The sequence below is a fragment of the Cynocephalus volans genome, chromosome 1 (assembly GCF_027409185.1).
Source record: "Cynocephalus volans isolate mCynVol1 chromosome 1, mCynVol1.pri, whole genome shotgun sequence".
Taxonomy (NCBI): domain Eukaryota; kingdom Metazoa; phylum Chordata; class Mammalia; order Dermoptera; family Cynocephalidae; genus Cynocephalus; species Cynocephalus volans.
Window position 1 is genome coordinate 270,711,205 of NC_084460.1, and position 19,852 is coordinate 270,731,056.

At 45.0% G+C, this 19,852-nt stretch overlaps 1 protein-coding gene across 2 annotated transcripts in view; it reads left to right on the forward strand.

Moving 5' to 3' along the window:
* The window catches only part of NRP2 (neuropilin 2), a 114,408-nt gene that overhangs the window by 19,922 nt on the left and 74,634 nt on the right, over positions 1 to 19,852 (forward strand). For both annotated transcript variants that reach the window (XM_063095111.1, XM_063095118.1), the window contains exons 3-4: positions 13,170 to 13,351; positions 18,797 to 19,027. In XM_063095111.1, the coding sequence (XP_062951181.1) occupies positions 13,170 to 13,351; positions 18,797 to 19,027 (413 nt within the window). The remainder of the gene's footprint in view (positions 1 to 13,169; positions 13,352 to 18,796; positions 19,028 to 19,852) is intronic.

Consider the following 19,852-nt stretch of genomic DNA (forward strand, 5'->3'; position numbering starts at 1 on the left):
GTGCAGGTGATTGCTTTAGTGATATTTTTACATTGGAAATGCCAGCAAATAGGTCAGTGTGACATAAACCTGCAATGGAAGGCAGACAGATCTGTCTTCCCTATTCATCCATCTGAGGATATGGTTAAACAGTAGGAGGGTAAGTAAGATACAGGCTGTAAGTCTCTCACCAACAAAATGGCAATAGACCATTCATTTATCAGGAAATAGGTATTAATCTACTATGTACCAAGGACAATGGTAGCATTGGGAATACAGTGATGAGTGAAACACATTCTGTGCCCTCATGGAGCTTAGATTTGGGGGGACAAGGCAAGGAAAATGATGGTTATTGACCATAAAGTCACCACATCTGGAACATCACCCCTGAGCCTGGCACTTTGCTAAGTATTTTACACCCATTGTCTCATTTAATTCTCCCCCCCCCAAAAAAAAACCCCACAAAGCTGCTGTTTCTCTTTCCATTTTACAGATGAAGAAACTTGGGCTCAAAGAAGTTAAGCAACTGGCCCATGGTCCCACTCTTATAAGTGGCAGAGAAGGGATTTGAAGCCAGATACCCTGTTTTTCAATCTGAGCTCTTTACTCTTGGGTTTTCTGTCTTCCCCCCATTGTGCATTCTGGCTGGGGACATGATATTGGCCTGTTATGTGAGCCTACAGCTCCCACATCCAGCCTAGGCTGGGGAGAACAGGAGGAGGCTCCCCGGAGAAGGTGATGCCTGCACTGATCCTGAAGAAGTTAGCCAGGCAGAGGGAGGGTGTGTTCGGCTGGGGGTCCTGGCGGAGGGGACATGCTCAAAGACGAAGTAGGGAGGGTTTGATGCTTCTGGGAACCACAGTAATCGAACATGCCCGAACCTAGTTTCCTTCCCTGTGAGTATTGTGAGGGTAGAGTAAGAAGAGCTGTCCTGGTAACTAAGCAATGCACTTAATTTTATTTCCTGGCTGGGTGAGTTCCACCATCTCCTTAGCAGAGGGGCTGTGGTCAGGAAGCAGGAAAGACTGAGATTATGGGGACTCTCTGCTGCTCCCACCTCCCTGGCCATAGTAAGGGCTCCATAATCTCATACCCTATATCCAGGGACCCCCCAGTGTAATGCCCGAAAGAGGAGTTTGGCCTGGGAAAGTCCAGGTAACACTTGGATTAAACTTTCGTCAATTCACTCCTACACAGGACTTTCTCTAAATCCAGGTCTCCGTCCTATGAATAGGGGGCAGGAGGCCAAATTGCCCAGCGGGAGGCGTGGCTTCAGCTGGTATCTGCTGAAATCTCTGAAAAGCCAACAAAGCCGAATGAGAGTTCTCTATGCTTCAAGAGGGTGTCTTGTGCTCGCTCAGGAGAGACCCTCGGGTTGATTACTCATGACATGACTACAGATTTACCGCCTGCCCAACCACAGAAATATTGTGATTCCCCCAAGGAACCAGTGAGCAGTCATACTTTTCTGTATTGCAACAACCTTCCTAATGACAGAAACAGATCCACCTCCAGGTACGTGGTGCAATAGTGTGAACAGTCCTGCTAACTCGCTGGCAGCTGACCCCATGCATGCCAACCTTGACCAAGCACTCCACCCAGCAACTCCAGCCTCCCAAGCAGTGGGAAAAAACAACCCACAGATTGTTCTCCTCTTACCAAGGTTAAAGAGCAGTTGAGACAACGGTTATTTTTGGCAGTTTGTTTTTAAGTATGCGATGTTGCAATCATAGCTCTCTCAATGCAAGCTTCACTGTGGATATCCTTCTTGACAATGCGTTTTATCTCTGATTGAGAAAATCACTTGAGATTTTATCATACACAATCCCACTTGTTCTGCCTCTCAACCTGGCACCTTCTCTGAACCCAGAGATCCCAGAGGGCCAGCATCTCTCCCCATGTAACTCTGTGTAATTCTCCTATCTAATTACACCGGCTGGGAGTCTGTCTTCAGAAATTCAGTGGGAGCTCCAGGTGTGGAGAGGGTAAAGAAAGAGAAGGAAAATACACCAAGTAAAGAAATTAGATTTTTCTAAAAAAGGATTTGTGTATTTTCCTATAGTCATGAGTCCTATAGAAAAAAAAAATTCTCTCTGTGTTGTCCTTTGTAGTGGCAAGGGGATTTAAACCTTTGGATTAAGAGAAACTCAAGAGATAATTTAATTCCATTCTTCTACTTCTGCCTGGATAAATCATCCCAGAAAATATATATATATTAGCTGCCCTTGTCTTTCCCTCTAGAAAAGCGCTTCCATAATCGTCCTTCATTAGGGACCTCGTGCCGCACAACTCATCTCAGTTGATTGCAGAGTAGATGGTTGTATTTAATTTACATAATCAAAGATTTTTTCCTAGAAGAAAAATCCCTGAAAAATGTTAGCTTGATCAAAATAAAAAAATTTTTTTAAAGGAGAAAAAAATAAATATGAGTTGGGCTCAGGTTTGGGCGGGCATCATAGACTCCACATAATGAAGGAAAATCCACATGATGTTTTTATGCCTTTTTTCCTGGCTTTATAGCCAAACACCTTGGCAGTCTCTATATATTTTTCTGCCTTGCCCTATTAGGAACTCAACTTTATGTTTGCAGGTGGTGTGGAGGGACTGTCCATTAGAATTAGACAATAAGAGCAAACATTTATTAAGCACTCACCAACAATCAGGACGTTCGCTAAGAACTTTCATGTTTAACTCCCACAACAGCTCTCTCTCTGTATGTATATAGATATACATATCTCTATCTATCTGTCTGTCTGTCTGTCTGTCTGTCTGTCTATCTGTCTGTCTATCTAGCACTCTACCATTATTACCATTCAACAGATGGGCTTACTGAGGCCGTGAGAGATAACACAGATAGCAGTGGTAGGGCTGGGACTTGAAGCCAACCAGCCCAAAGCTGCCTTCATATCCCTGTGTCAATCTGCCAAGAGCTGTCATCGGTGGTCCCAGTGCTTAAATATGTGGGGCCTCTCTGGTTTCTTTAGATATCCCTGACAAGGCTTTTCTTTCCCTTTTCTCTTTTTATTCCTTTTCTTTGCCTCTTCCTGCCACGCAGTCACCTCCGGATGCCAGCAGGGCAGTCAAGGAGAGAGCTATCTTTCTGTGTCTTTAAATACAAGCTGGAGGCCTGACTCTGAGTCAATAGTCTGCCTCGCTGTCATCTTCCTACTCCCAGGTCCCTTCCAGCCCCCATCACCATCCTCTTCCAATTCCCTGCCATCCCCCCTCCACCCTCACTCTCCATCTGGAGTCCAAAGACACGAGGGATAGTCATGGAGTGTCAGCGGAAGTAATTGATTCCTCAAGCCCAGAGAATTCTGCTGCCTTTAGTGTCAATGGAGCTGAACCAGAGTCTTGGAGGGTGAGCACGACATGTAAACAGTCCATGGCTGAACTGTCAGGGCCAAGCTAGACACACCGAGAGTAAGCGAGAGCAAGAATGGGGGAACAAATAATTGTCTTATTGGAAAGGAAAGAAGTAAATAATATTTCATCCCAGGAACTGGCAGCTTGAAAGAGATGGTGGAGAGCTGAGAGCGGAAGGAATCACAGTGCAGGTGTTAATGGAAGAGCTCTTCTTTGTCTCAGGGTAGGAGGTTTTGTCCCCACCCCTCCCCCTTCTCCCATTATCATCATTATTATCATTAAAATAATTACCGTAACAATTACAGTTGATGAGACCTCAGGTTTATAGAGCACCTTTCATCTAAAAGTTCAAAGTGATTTATCTGTGTGTCATCCCTTTGAGCGTGGTAGGCGGATGAGAAAGTATTATTATTTGGGGGTTGTACACATTGGGAAACTGAGGTCCAGGCAGACAGAGGATCGAGTACAAGCCTCAGGGCAGGCTGCTGGGTTAAGTGCTGGGGTACTGACTTCTCTTCTGGGGGTCTCACCCACGTGTGGCTCTCACAGCTCATCCCTGGCCTTGCGCTTCCTCCATGCTGTGAGGGCCCTGCCAGTCACTGCAACGTGGTGACCAGCCAGCCAGCCAGCAGCTCTGTGCACAAAACAAGAAGCCTGCTTGTGCCTGTGGGATAAATAAAGGTCCTTCAAGGTCTGACTCACACTACTCCCATGCTGCTTGGAGACTTCCTGCTAGCTGGTCCCCTTCCTTATAGAAGCTCACGTGCTTTCTAGACATATTTCTTCATGGTCTTATGAGCCTCTGGCCAAGAGCACCCAACATTCTGGAACATTTGCTGCCTCCACCCCGAACAAACCCCCACCAGTATGGAAGGGGTATCTCTGTGATGGGAGAGGCAAGTGCTTTAACATGTGTTGTGGGAGCGGGCTGGGGCTGCCTTTGCACCAAGTGCAGGCAGCCAGGGTACTTCAGAGCGCTGCCTTCCAGAGCGTAGAAGTGCTGAGGCTTGAGCAGGAAGCAGTTTCGGCTGACTGGCCACTGCATGTGATATTCAGAATCTCCACCCTGGCGTGGCAGCAGCCCCTTCCTGTTTGGACATTAGTGCAGGCCCATCATTTCCACACCACAGTGCTTTTTGCACAGTAGTGAGAAGCTCTGAGCTCTGTAACCTGAAGCTCTGAGTAAATAAAATCAAAATGGCGCCCATCACACCTGCCACCTACTCCCAAACTGTCCTCTACTTGGACTTCTGCATGGCACATTTTTCAGACAAATTTTATGTCTTCCAAGTTTTGTTATGGAGGCTGGATGCCAGCAAAGGGGAACAGAAAAACGGTTGAGAGCTTAAGTCCCTGGAAAAACAAAAATGACTTTTCTGATACAGTGATTGACTCCCTGGTGCCCAGTATACCTCTGTTCCCAGCAGGCTCCCATTTTTTGGACAGATGGGGAGATTATGATTTGCTTTCACAATTGGATCCTCCGGGAGGCAGGATTAGTGAATGCCTGTCCTAGAGGGACCTGTTCACCCTGCCACGCGAAAGGACACTGCCAGCACACCTGGGCCCTGGGATGATGTGCTCTGGTTTCTCCTCGATGGTTACCAGTCGCTTTCTGCCCCTTTCAGTCAGCCCTGAGAGGCACAGAAGCATGATCTTGGTTCCCTTTGATGAGATGAGCAAACTGAGGCATGAGAGCTTGACCGGCCCAGCCAGCATAGGACAATTTAGCAAGTCTTGGCCCTGCTGGGATCACCTTCACATCCAAGCACCAGATGTGCTGCCTCTAAAGAAGTAACAAAAATTGACATAAATTCTGGACTCCTCTTACCTACTTTGTACACTGGTATCATTACAGAATGCTAGCAAGGGGCTCTTTATGTTGATTGCAGAGGGTGAGGATTGTATAAACTCAGAGGAGACCAAAGAAAGACCCAACAGTCATGCTGAAAGCAGCCTGCCCAAAAGCCTTAAACTTTGCGTTGGCTCCGATTGCCTACAAAATCATTCCATACATAAGCAAACATGTTCCATCCTGGTGGCCTCCAGAGTGCTTGCTGGTCCAGCAGCAGAGCAGATCTGTGGCCATATAGCTTCAGGAACGTGCCTTGCTGGGAGCCAGGTCAGTGGGGTAAACAGCGTTCCTCCAAAGGGTCGGGACAGACGTGGTGGAGGCGTTGTGTGTGCCCTGAGTACTCTGAAGTTCATCTACGGCAGGACTTATCTGACACCCTCTTTGGAGCGGGGCCTCCTTTCTCAGGTCGGGAGGCGTTCCTGGCAGCCTGCTCTGTGAGGAGCAATGGGGTCGCGGGCCCTCTTCCTCATCCCGAGGCTTCTGCGGAAAAACAACCAGCAATTATAAATAGATGTTATTTGTAGTTTCCACCTTCTTGCCTTCAAGTTTTGGGGGAATAATTCTTTCAGTTTGTTTTGGGCTGTTCTCTTTGTGTACTTCCTTGGCTGGGTGGTCAGACTTCCTCCCTTCTAAAGAGCCATGGTGACCCAGGCTGTGAGGGGATTGCAGATGAGAAGCTCAGAATATTAGAGGTGGGTGGCGGGAAGAAGTGAAGGAAGAAAATGCACCTGCAAACAGCCACTATGAAAAATGCACCCAACACTGACACAGGTGCACAAACAGAGTTTTGGGAACTGCTTGAGGCCTTGGAGTTAGACAACGAATAGTAATTATAGCAGCAATAACAACTAGCGTCCACTCACTGAACACTTACTGTGTGCCTGGCACTGTGCCAAGCCGTTGACATTAATCACCACACTGCAGGGACGCTGAGTACCTTGCTGTTCAAGACATAGCACATGGTTCCAGAGACTGTGCTCAGAACCACAGGTTTGAAATAAAGTCTCAAAAACTCAAGCAACTAAGCACTGTGGATGGACTCTTCGCAGGTGTGGAGATTTTTAGAAACCTAACCCTGAGGTTGGGAGCACTGAGACTGTCTGTGAAACTACGTCCATTGAAACTATGGCTTTTCGTTTCATCTTCTCACATCTGGTTTTCAATGCATCATAAGTATGTAAATCTTCTCTCCTCCAAATCCACCATCCTATTTTGTCAAATGCTGGTAATAAAGAAGATAGCACTTTCTAAGGTATCCAGCCCTGTGCTGGGCCTGTGGGTACCTTCCCAATGCTGCCACAATCCCAAAAGGTGGGGACCATTGTTATTTTCATTTTGTAGATGAAGAAGCAGAGACTTAGAGAGGTTAAATACCTTGCCTGCAGTCACTCCACGAGCAAGTGCCAGAAACCAGCTGGATTTGTCCACGAAGCCCTCATGCTACACTACCCAGAGTATATACAACACCCTCAGACACAAATATGTTTTTGTGTGACAATGAATTAAGATTTCTTTTGTCACAGATCCCTTCCCTGGGAAAATATGCATATACACAAGCACACAAAATTTTAGCATCTGACTACAGGGGTTCCCCAACCCACTGAATGTCATGTGTGGACCCTACTGGAAGTCCACGGACTTAAGAATATGTGCTCTAGACAGTACTTAAAGAGCTTATAAATGCACAGAATCCTGTTTTCTCACTCAATGGGCCATATGTTCACATACAGGTGTATATGTGCTTATAAAAATACCAAACTTACAAAAATTAATCTAAATACTTTCCAGCTAGATTTCTACTTGATGAATCTTGAAATTGTGAGTCCAGATCTCTTCACTTCTCCCGTTGGTGGTTTGTCTATTAATTTTGGCAAGCCTGTCGGCTTTGTTTAAACAGAACAACTAAATAAAAAGAGCAAGATTCTGTTAAGTCTCCTTCAAATGCCCATTTTGTGGAAAGTAAACTGAGACCAAAAGATTTTTTTATACCTCGTACCGCTGAGGCTATTGTGCTGTGGCAATCTGGTATTTTCCCTGCTCTAAGATCTTCATTCAACAATGAGGCAAAGGGAGGGAGGCAAGGTCTGTGTGCTCTGGAGTGAGATTGTCTGGGCTCAAAGCCTGCTTCTGATCTTTCTTTGTCATGTGACCTTGGACAGGTCACTAAACCTCACTGAGCCTCAGTTTCTGTGTCTGCAAATGAATGGTAATGGTAACAGGGCCTGATGTGTGTCAAATGAGGATTGAATGAAATAATATCTAAACTGAGGGCCTAGCCCATAATAAATGCTCAAAAAAATGTGAGCGTTTTTCATTGATATACCAGCTTCTTATTAAATGGGCAGTACAGATGAGAGGGAGAAATACAAGGAAATGAAATTTAATTCTTACAAGATCTGACCTGACAGCAAACCGATTTCTCCACAAAGGCTAGGTATCTGGACTGAGCTCAAGAAGCAGGTGCCCTGGCTTTGGGCTCGAATTGACCAGAGCCCTCAGCATGTGCAGACCTGCCCTGCATCTTTTTTATATCTCAGGCAGCTTCTTCACTGTCAACATGACAGTGTTGTTTTTTTATCCTATTTTCCCCACAGGTTTTAATGTAAGGATTAATAAGACAGTGTTTGTAGATGTCTTTGAGCTTCCTGGAAGAAAGGCACTCCAGGAGGTGATAAATTCTCTGGCCTGGATAATCTACTCATGAAATATGGAACTTTGAAAGTGTGAGAAAAATCTCAAATCACTTTGACAGCATTTTAATTATAGTTGATTTGTTTGCTACTAATAGTGAAAATGCTGTCAGCATGATTTGAGATGTTTCTTCCACTCAGAATGTTATATTTCATGTTTTTGAGTCACGAGGAAATAGTTTGGTTTTCAGATACAACCAGAATAGCTCAGTGTGTTCGGGCACAAATACAGAGATTATAAAATGAACCAAACATATCAAATCCCTCGGAAAGCATCATCATAGCATACATTCTTCTTAACGTGTAACAGCAACCTCAAGTCTCTTACTCATTTATTCATACAACAGAAAGTCAGTGAGTTCTCCTGTTTGCTAGGCACCAAGCCAAGGTCATTGCCTTCATGGTGCTTACTATCTAGTGCAGGAGACAGAACATAAACAAATAAACAAGTATATTGAAAAGGCCTTCCCAGATTATGACAATTGCTATAAAGGAAATAAGAGGATGGTAAGATTGAGAATAAGGGGATGCCATCTGAAAATAGTGTGGTCATGGCAGACTTCTCTGAGGAGGTGACATTTGCACTTAAGGATGAGAAACAACCAGCCACAGAAAAAGCTAACAGAGTGTTACAGGTAGAGAAAAGAGCAGGTGCAAAAGACCAGGGGCTAGAAAGAGTTTGCCATATATGAAAGGTCTTAAATATTTTTCGATAAAAGCAGTGAGAAAGGAGACATTACCTGGTTGGCAAAGGATGATATCAGGGCTTGGGCACAGGTGTTCTGATGTGTCGACCCAAATCCCATAAAATGGGCATGGTATTCTTATTCAGAGGACCTAAGTACTCTCTCTCTGATATAGAAATCTCCTCACTTGCGTTTGTATGGGGCATCCCAAAAGGTAGACTCTGACAGGGACTGGACATTAGTCTGCCCTTAGAGAAGGGCCACAGCTTGGTGAATCTTCTGGCACAGGCTCCGTTGGCTAACCCAGCCTTTGGTGCCCTGCTGGGAAGTGTCAAGTGTGGATGGAGTTTTGGAAACTAGAAAGCCTCTTTCTACATCGTTTGCCTAGTGATGAGAGGAAGAGATGAGATTGTGGCTTTTCCATATCTCTCCAGTGGACTTTTAAAATTAATTCCACCATCAAGATTCCCACACCCCAAACATGGGTTTGAGGAGAGAAATTAAGACATTGAAGTTGAGGAGGAAAGTAGAGAAAGCAAATGCTCAATATGCAGATGTTGGAATCTGTGAGGAGAAAATTAAGAAGGCACTCAGGGAACCATTTTAGAGAGAAAAAAAGAACTAGAAGCAGGGATAGCTACTTCAGCTCAGGAAAAAAATAAATAAAATAATAAAAGGTAGTGTAAAAGCTTTGAAAGGAATTTTTTCATTTAAGAGAGATTATGAATAATGAAATGCAAACACTATAGTTAATATGTTAGCTGGTTTATGTTGCCTTCCAGAAAATGAGTAATAAGTTCTAAGAGGAGCAGCTTTTTGAGTTATCCTACTTGACTCTCATTGGGGTGAGCTCTGAGTTTGTACCCCAGATGCCTTTACCAAACAAACACTAGATCTTAGATGCTAGATGCAAAGCCATATTTATTCCAAGGCCACAAACTTCCTAAGCCTCTGCCGAGCTCTTCCCAAATGAACCTGGCAACACTGAAATTTCCAAGATTTACTCCAGCTGTAGCAAATCCCTAATAATAAAAAATTTCCCCAAATGAGTCAGTCACATAGGAGGTAAATGAGACATTCTGTATGAAGTCAGCGTGTCATTTGGAGTGTGCCCTTTACATAAAAAGCCCAGCCAGAAGACCCTGTGGTTAAGTGGGGCTTGTCCAACCACGACCCTAGAGGGAGGGGGTATTTCAGCCAAACTGTAACTCAGGGTCACTTTCCTTCAAGCAAACCTGATAGGAAAACCCAGTTTTTCTAAGGAGTTCAGGTAAAGTCTGATTATTTGCTTCACAGAAGGATTTACCAGAGGGGTTCTTTAACTAACAAGCTCAGAGAGAAAATTTACGATGTAATTGAATTATTTGAACCTTTTCAAAAATGAATGCCTTCACTGTATTTGTATGTAGCTAGGTAAGGAGTTATATGTTGCTGTCCACATCACAAAAACAGATTTGAGGAGGTATATCCATTGAGTAAACTGAGGCCAGCTTATAACTGCGGCATTTGCTGGGTAGCCCTGTTCTACTGCTGATTCTGTTAATCCCCTAAATTACTCCATGGGTGATTAGGCAGCCACGTAAACCTCTCCCACTTCTGGTGAACAGGCCAGTGGGATGTCAGGGCCTCTCTTTGTCCTTCCCAGAGAAATTGGCAACACAAAGACTAGAGCTATCTGATGGTCTTCAAAAATAATTTTTAAAAAATTATTATTGCATGTGTGCCACGTCCCTGGCACTGTTCTGGGGTTGTGTCTCATTTAGCCCTGACTCCGATTCTGTGAGATGGATGATGATGGTGATGAATTTACTTCTTCATCTGCTAAATCATGAGAGCTGGATTTTTTTTCTCAGTTCTTCTACTTTGAAAAAAACACAATGCAATCATTTTTTAAAATTTTTGACTTATTAAAGAAATGCAGGCTCATCATAAACAATTCAGGCAATAGAAGAGAACAAAAGAGAGTAAAAATGACCAGTTGTCCCACCACCCATATATCTCACTTATTAATACTTTAGTATATAGTCTTTCAAACATTTTCTGTACAAGTTATGCAAGAAAATAAATGTATATATTTTAGAACACACTTCCAAAAATATCTACTTTCTTAAAGTTAATGGCACATCATGAACATTTTTCCATGAAAGCAAAAAATCTAGACCTTACAGTGCTATTTACAATAGCAGCAGAGTATTCCATTTTACAAAAATACCAAATTTGATTTACCTACCCTCTAAAAGTCTATGGCTAGACTTTTAGACATGATGCTGTTTATAAACCAAGTATCATCCCACTTTTCAAATGCTTTTTAAAAATAAATGCACAAAGATGCATATAAATCTTTGCACAATTGTTCAATTATTTTCTTAGGAAAAATTTCCAGCAGTAGGCTTGCTGGATTAAAGGCTATGTACATATTAACTTTTGTCTCATTTTGCCAAAATGCCTTCCAAAATGTTTGAACAGATTTCCATTCCCGCTGATACTGCACCTCTGCTCATTTGCTCTCTCTCCTAGGGAAAGTCATTTTCTGCTCTGTGGCTCAGCCTCCTTGCCTCTGAAATGGGCGTGAGTACAACAAATCACAGTGAATACTCACTGAGCACACGCTGAGTGCCAGGCTATGGACTACCACTTTACATAGATCAGATTCAGTTATTTAAACATCACAACAACCCTAAGAGAAAGGCTCTCATATTCCTATATAACTCTTATTTTCCCCATTTCTGAGGCTCAGAAAGATTCAATAACTTGCCTGAGGGCATCCAGCTAAAAAGTGGTCAAGCCAGATCCAAACCCAGCTCTGTCTGCCTTGGGGATTGGGACTTTTGCGCCCAGGGCCCTGAATTCCCTAGTCCAGGTAAACACGATAATGTCTGATTAATGACTACAGGTGGCAGGGCTTCCCAGGTGTGGAGCACATTGCTAGGGCATCTCCATTGCTCAGTGGAGAGTGACCATCCAGCCATGCTTACATCAATGTGGAAATAGCAAGGAGGGGTTTTCCAGAAGGTTTGGGGAGTTTCCCCTGAGAACTAAGCCGCTTCACTTTTGTTTTGCAAGTGAGGAAGCAGATTTTTACTGTCTCCCACAGTAAAATCACAGACCTACACAAACTCCCCCTCCCCCTCTCTCAATCTGTGGCCATCTCGACTTCTCCAGACTCTTAACCAGCTTCAGAGATTCTTTTGACTGTAAATACACAGCCCTCTGGGGTCTAAGAATGAACCAATCCTAGTCCACTACTTCTACTTCCTTCACAGGCCTATCTATTTGGAAGTGGCTGAGCACTTTCTGGGCGGGGGACTGAGGTGAGGCCTCAGGCCACTCCAGCTCAGAGCAGCCACCCCTGCAGGCAACTGGCTCCCATTGACCCTGTGCGTGCGACAGGAGCTGGCAGGCACTTCCCAGAGAGGGGAGCATTCCCAGCCCCTCCCTTTACCCCGCAAGGAAGAGATTTCTTACTTGTTGTTTTAACAGGTTGATGCAAATAAATAAACAGAGAGGGAGGGAGAGGGAGACGGATGGTTTTCAGTAAATAATGGTACAGTGGCCAGCAATTCGAAGGGAGCTGGTGGGGAGGAATTTTCCCACCTAAGCGGTTGTGACAGGAGTATTAACTGGGAGCTCTGAAAGGGAGCACAAACATAGCACAGTGAAGATTGCCAGAGCACAGACCGAGGCTGGAAGTGTGTCTGTGAAGATAAATGGCACGTTATGTGTGCACCACCCCATGAACCTAGCCAAGGATGTCTCTGAAGGTGTCTTTCCCCACCCCGGGCCAGTCTGACTCTGTTTGAAATGCTTAGGGAGGGAGCCCCTCCGCCTCTGGCTGAGGCTAATAGTCATTGCTCATAGAGGCTGGTCTCCAGGGATTCACCCCCTGCTTTTGGAGAAAGGTTTTTATTGCCTTATCTAATATGATGCTGATTCCTTTTAAAAACGTATGTTGACTAGGCACTGCTGATGTGAACTTCGCAGAGTCATCTTAGGGAAGGAGTGGGCCCACAGATGGGGAGTCTGTCACTAACAAAGGAGGGATGACCCAGGAAAAAAATTGAAAGGTGGTAGGGGGACAGGAAAATAAACAAATATCTCTGAAACATCCCCAGTGTGCCTGGCACAGTGCCTAGCCCCTTCCATATATTTTTTCATTCCATCTCCATCCCAACCTTTTCATCCTCACCTTACAGATGAAGACATTGATGCTTAAAGGGGTTGAGGATACTTGCAATGACACAGAGCTAAGAAGGAGAGACTAAGGTTCAGAGAGATCGTCATGGAAATAAAAATGGTGCTACTGAAGGAAGAAAAAAACGCGTTTTTGGTAGAATGATGCTACTGCTCTCACGTGGGCAGGAGCTAAGGCCTTCCACCATGTGCTCATTCACTCTGACTTTAACAAAGCAGTGCAGCTTCCTCTAGCTGTGTTTGCCAGTCTGTACCAGTGAACATAAGTGCCCTGTGTTTATCAACCTGAAACACCTGAATGTCTATAAATGAAGGGAGAGAGACGTGAGTGGAGGCAGACAATGGACCTTCTCTTCTCCTTAGAGTGCCGTTTTCCCACACCTTTGTGCCGTGCCCATCTAGGTATGACTTCATTGAGATTCGGGATGGGGACAGTGAATCCGCAGACCTCCTGGGCAAGCACTGTGGGAACATCGCCCCGCCCACCATCATCTCCTCGGGCTCCATGCTGTACATCAAGTTCACCTCCGACTACGCCCGGCAGGGGGCGGGCTTCTCCCTGCGCTACGAGATCTTCAAGACAGGTCAGTGTGGCCCGGCGTGGAGGGCGGTGCGAGGGGTCCTGGTTCCACCTGGCTTGAGCGGTGGCAGAGGGGAGAGAGGGTCCAGGTGAGCCTGGAGGTTCCCGAGATGAAAAGCCGCTTCCATCCAACTGGACGAGCGAGTCGCAGGGTGGTGGGCAGAACAGCGGAGTGGGAGCACAAGTTAATAGTAAAACGTCTTCTGAAACAATCTGATTTGTGTGTGTTTTTAGAAATCAAAATAATTTTCATGGGAAAAAGCAAAACTTGGTTGAATGTCCTCCCAATTACTTCATGGCTTAATGTTGCCTTTATCTGGAATTACGTGGGATTGAAGGACATAATCTTTTCATTGTTCAGAGTCCGTAAGGATCTTACCAGGACCCTGCAAATGGGGTCACGCCCTAACTTTTATATTAAAATGTGGCTCCTAGAAATTCCCCTTGGCGATCCATTCCACCACCTCTGTCCATCGAACCCCTACTTCCTACATGCCAGTGAAGCTGACTCCCTGAGAAGCAATCGGAAAGAAAACAGAAATAGAGGCAGAGAACACTGCACTTGTTTTAAGTTGACTGCTTGATTTCCATTAGGTCTCCCTTAGATTACTTTAGGCCCTGAGAATACGGGCCAGTGCTCATTTCCATAACAGGGAGAGCAGGCTTATTCACAAGATGCTGCTTCAGCATCTACACTCAGGCGCTCCAGTAGCATGTCCTCGTCTCCAGAGTGTGGAGCTCATTATCTCCAGGCTGAGGGCAGCAGATCCTCTGATTCTCCCCTCTCCCGCAGCCCTCTCCCCACCTCAGGGGCTCCCACTCCATCTACCAGTGTGTCTCCCTCTCCCCTCTCCAGCAGCCTAAGTTTTACAGCTTGTGGATGGAGTCTCGTTCAAGGGGAAGCTGTCAGTCTTGTCATCGAGGGGCCCAAGACCGGCGCCTGTGGAGTTCAGTGTGAGGGGAACTATTCATATATATTTTCTTTTTCACTAAACAGTTCTTGAAAGGAAGTGGTAGCTGCTGAAAGCACTTTTTATATCCACTCTGTCTAAATATTTGTCGGATTTGTCTGCCTTGAGAACAAGAAAGTGGAGTCAATGAAGGGGTTGGGCTAGGGAAACTCTTGCCAGAGTGGGAGCCTGGGCTGTCACAGGGTACAGGTCCTAAGAAGGTCCATCTGCCGAAGGTTTCCATGCTCCTGACCACGAAGAGTTCACAGGGACTGACCACCTGTGTGTCTGGTGGCTGGTGTTGGTGTGAGGCCCCCCAAGAGCTCAATCCACATTCCCTTCTGTCCTGTGTAAGATTCAGATCAAAGCCACAAATGCCGATGGAACATCCCCTGCTGCAGAGCATGGGGAGAGAGAAGAAAGAAAGGAATGAAACAGGGTGTTTACCGTCTTCTAGTGGGAAGACAGGCGGGTAAACCCTCAGCAGATAATAGATGCACAGTCGACGTTGATGAATACATGTGTGAATTAAAAGGAAAGCTATGCTATGAGGCAGAGTAAATACTAATTGAGGGTACAGTTAACATGCTCTGGTGTTAGGCCAAGGCGTGATGCCACATTTTCCAGAAAGCCACAGAAAAAGTGAATGTTAGCTATGCCCATCATGTAGATTGGAAAGGAGGATATTAAAAGACAGAACACACAAGAGGGTATCATGATTCAGCATTGCTGTTGTGAAGACGTGCTGAAGGAGGATTTCGGGTGAGGCAGCGAGTCTGTGAACTGCCTAGAAACAGAGGTAGGTGGCTTGGGCATGGAGCAGTGGGGCTGCCTGCTCTGTGGACTGGGATGGCCACAGTGAGAGACAGCCCTGCCAACCACAGCCACACTTCTGGGAATGTGAGAAAGAAGATGAGATCCTGGTAGCCTTCGCAGGGCCACTCAGACCTTCCACCTTGCCTATCCAGGACAGCACTCCCAGCATGAATGTCTATCCTGTATAAAACACATGCATGTATGGGCTGCAACATTCAAAATAAGAAGTTTAGAAAAATGATCATTCTCCCAGGTGCTATGTCTTATACCCGTATTCCCACTGTCAGAGTCCTGAAAGAAAATAGGCAAAGTTTACGTTCATCCACAGAACATGAAAGAAATGGGTGGACATGCTAAAGAAATCCAAACAAACACAGCTATGTTTGCCAGTCGGATTCATAAAGAGAAAGAAGGGGGAAACTGTAAGCACAGATACACAAATAGCCATGCAGAGGGCTCTGGAAGCCCTGGTGAGACTCTGTTGCAAAATTACACTGAGACATAAACCCACACATGCATACATAAGGGGCATGTGGCTGGAGTGGAAGGCTCGTATCTGCCCTAAATTAAAGTGGTTTGTAAAAGATTCTATACATTGCCACCCAAATAACTCACAAACTTAAACGTTCTCAAATTGCCCAATCCTGTGCAGAACATAGAAAGGAATTTTTAAATAACTTAAAAAGTAACACTGGAAACAGCATCGGTGAAAAGTGTTTTTGTTGTTGTTTTATTTTTTCTGATGCTCTTTTGACCAAAGTGCAAGATCAGGTTTTCTTTCCTGATGCCCCATGACATTTCTGAAACCAAAATTTCTTAGTTCATTTCCAGATAGAGAAACCCTGAAGTGCCCACTATACCCCCACTCCCTGAATCAAAGAACTGAATTCACCTTCTGTAGTCAAGCCAAGCTCAGCTTTGGATAAATCCACCATGTTTTAGATAACTTTACGTGTGTAGATTCTTCTTCCACTTGCAAAGTTACTATAAAATTTATACTGTAAAAACAAGGAGTGGGCATTTTTCATACCAGAGTCCTTTGGTATGAAATCATTCACTGCAAACAAAATCCCCCAGCTTCTATGGACAATCTTAGCATTAAGGGGACCTGAGTATTTGTTGACTGAGTTATTTTTTTAAACTTTAATCCTTTTAACACATTGCAGGAAAGGATCTTGGATTAGGTAGACATGTGCAAGATTCAACTTTTGTCTCCTTTTCTGAGATCTCTTCTCTGGCATTTGATATTCAGCTGCCTTTCTGATGCTTTGACCATCTGCAAACAGTGAGATGGTGTGATTAGAGACAAACGTGTGATTTTAATAGACAGGTTTGATTTTCCTGCATAGAAAAGACAAAACTGGATAAAAGTGTTCCTACCTCATTCAAAATAAGCCAGAAGAGATACCCATTTGTAGCCATACACTAGACATGCACACTTTTTTTTGGCGAGTAGGGAGCTTAAAGTACCTAAGGTTAAAATATTCTTTGCAGTTGAATGTAGGACCTCAGGACCCTGAAAACCATGGATACTTTAGAATCTCACATCCTCTGGGCTTCTCTTGGACTCACTAGATATCCATCGTGGAAACATGTGTCCCTCACTGATAGGAGAGACCAAAGAAAGATTCCACCATAAATTCCCCACTCCCGGGCAGTAGGGATTCCCCTTGCCTTCTAAGGTAATGACAATAGAGCAGACTTTAAGAGGGAATGTCAGATGCCTTTTCTAGCTCTCAAGCAAGTTGTGAATAGAGAGTTAATTTCCTCTAAGTGGCCCACATGAAGAAGGCTGCATAGCAGCTATAAACTCTAACCTTTTCAAAATTCCTTTTGGCCCCCTGAAGACCTGCCAGCTGGCTTGGCTTTGCCAAATTGCATCATCCCAGGCCATTGAGGAGGTCTTCAGGAGTTTGAGGCCTGATGATAAACAAAGCTTGGTGGGGAGGCTACCCCAGCTCCTCCCTCCCAGATTGCTGCCCACTCTGGCCATGCCTCAGAAGGATGGAGGGCAGAGTCTCTGAGATGCAGTCTTACAGCCTCCAAAGAACCAATGCAAAGCTTATTTCTTGCCCTCCTGTGTCCCCAGTGCCCACCCCACCGAGGCACAGCACAGGGGACAAGGGAGGAGGCAATGGGTGGATAGATAGGGAATACTGGAATTTCCTCTCTGGTGCTAAAATAAAGTTGCAGCCTCTGTCCCCCACTTATTTGCATGGCACCTTTTCCAATGTCAGACATTTGCCACTTTCCAGAAAGTCATCACCAATAAAGAGACTTGTGGAGGGGCCTGCTACAGGAGCTGCAGATAAAGACATCGCTGCAGGCTAAGATCAGTGTATTGACATCACATAGTTATATTTCAGTGCGATCCCCAGAGAACACTTCCTGCCAGTAAACACCTGGTTTCTCGAGTATTTCTGTGTTTTTCTTTGTGCTTAGAGCATCTATTATCCTCCTTATAAATCCTGCTTCCTTTTCTTATTTTAAAATCGGAATGTAGTGAACAAAATCAATTCTAATTGTCTGGTGTTTTCATTCACCATGTTAACTTGCATCCGTTCTTGCTCTATGTATATCTGTGGGTCCGTGTGTCTGGGTTGCAGTGCTCCTGGGACCCATTTTTGGCTCTGCTCTGGCAAGTGGTAGTTGGGTTAAAGCACAATGAGGGCTCTTTTAACATGACTCCACCTAGAAGCATTAGGAGAGATGGCTGTCATCCTTTTAGGAGCTCCTGCTGCCGTCCAAGCTTGCACCAGGCTGCGAATGTGTGCTGCATTTAATCAGGATGGCTCCATGGTCCCGAGAAAGCACACACAAGAGCTTAAGAGAGAAACAAGGCCATCCCCACCACAAAGGAACCAGAAGCCTTCCAAATGTCAGTACACTGCTGCATTTTTCCAAACTTGCTGCCGGAGCGGCCTTTAACATCCCCAACGCCCTGCTGTGATCCACCGGCTACAAACGTTGATTGTTCATTGTCTGATCACTACAGAGCAGCTCGTTTTAATATAGTCATGACATGAATGAGACCCAAGCTCCCCTTTGCCCCTCCCCTGAGGCACCTTGGATCTTGGAGGGAGAAGGGGGCACTTAGTTGGCTGTGCTACAATAGGGGCTAGTGTTGAGGTCAGCAGTAAATAAGGGGTGACATTGTTTTCCCTGCTGGCAATCAGCAAGCCTTCCTTAAGGATTGAAATAACTTACATTTCTGGAGTGAGCAGCTGAGCAATTGAGAAAGAAGACTCTGTTCCTCTTTTCAAGGGAATCTCTCTCTCTCTCTCTCTCTCTCTTTCTCTCACACACACACACACACACACACACACACACACACACACTTCTCTCTATCCCCCGATCCTCAATTGCACACACACACACACACACACACACACACACACACACACACACACTTCTCTCTACCCCCCGATCCTCAATTGCTGCTCTTACTCTAACATGCAGAGCAAGCCAGCTGTGCCTTCCTACTTTCTGTCCTAAAGAGGGACTGGCTTCAGGCCTTGAAACGTGCATGGGAAGAGTATGTTGCTTCAAGGGCCACTCCAGTGGAAACAAAAACCTCCAGAGTAGGGGGATTTACTGAGCCCAAACATTTAAATAACCCATGCAACAGAGGCAGCAAAGACAGGCATCTTCTTCTTCATGCTATAGTTCTCTTTTACATACAGGCTCTGAAGATTGTTCCAAAAACTTCACAAGCCCCAATGGGACCATTGAATCCCCCGGGTTTCCTGAGAAGTACCCACACAACTTGGACTGCACCTTTACCATCCTGGCCAAACCCAAGATGGAGATCATCCTGCAGTTCCTGACATTTGACCTGGAGCATGACCCTTTGCAGGTGGGAGAGGGAGACTGCAAATATGACTGGCTGGACATCTGGGATGGCATTCCGCATGGTGAGTGATGTCGCTGTCATGAGGCACTTCTCAGGAGCTCGGCCTTTGCCTGTTAATTGCTTTAGTAATGATAAAAAGGGAGAACAAAGGCTTCGAAGCTGCTTAGAGTTCTTATATGGCCTACGATGACTTTCTCTTCTCCTTCACCAAGAATGGTTTGAGGGAAATTACAGAAAGGCAGGCTACTTTCTTGGAGATATCTCTTTGAAAAAGGGTAGGAGACTCTGCCAATACTTGGGAGAGGATGAGTAACCCTATAGGTGATGTTGTTTTCCACTGCAAGTTGTCAGGATAGAAAGTGACTCAGTGGCCAAAACCTATGGCCAAATAGAAGGACTATAGAGCCAGCTTGACCGGGCTTGGATCCTGCTCTGCTATTTACCAGCTGTGTGCAACCTTGGATGTTACTTAAGCTATCTGTGTCTTACCTATATCATTTAGCTGCTATCATTATTATATCATTATTATTAATATAGTCATAAATACTGAAAAGCTGCATCACCCAAGGCCAAGAGGAACCTGTACTTCCCAGGTGAAGACCAATATAGATCTTGGGTGTAGTCAGTATTAGAAGGGAAACTAATCTTTCACTTTTGTAGTCATTCTAAGTATTTTCCAATCTAAGGGAGACTTGATGGCTAAGCAAAAAAAGCAATTTCATTTCCTGGGAAAAGCACAAGATTTAGTTAGAAAACTTGAGTCTGAGCCCTGCTCCTCTATTTCCTAGTGGTATGAACAAGGAATAGTCACATGACTTCTCCGGACCTCGATTTCTTCTTTTGTGAAACAGGCATTGTAATGAGACTTTTCTGGCCCATCTCCCAC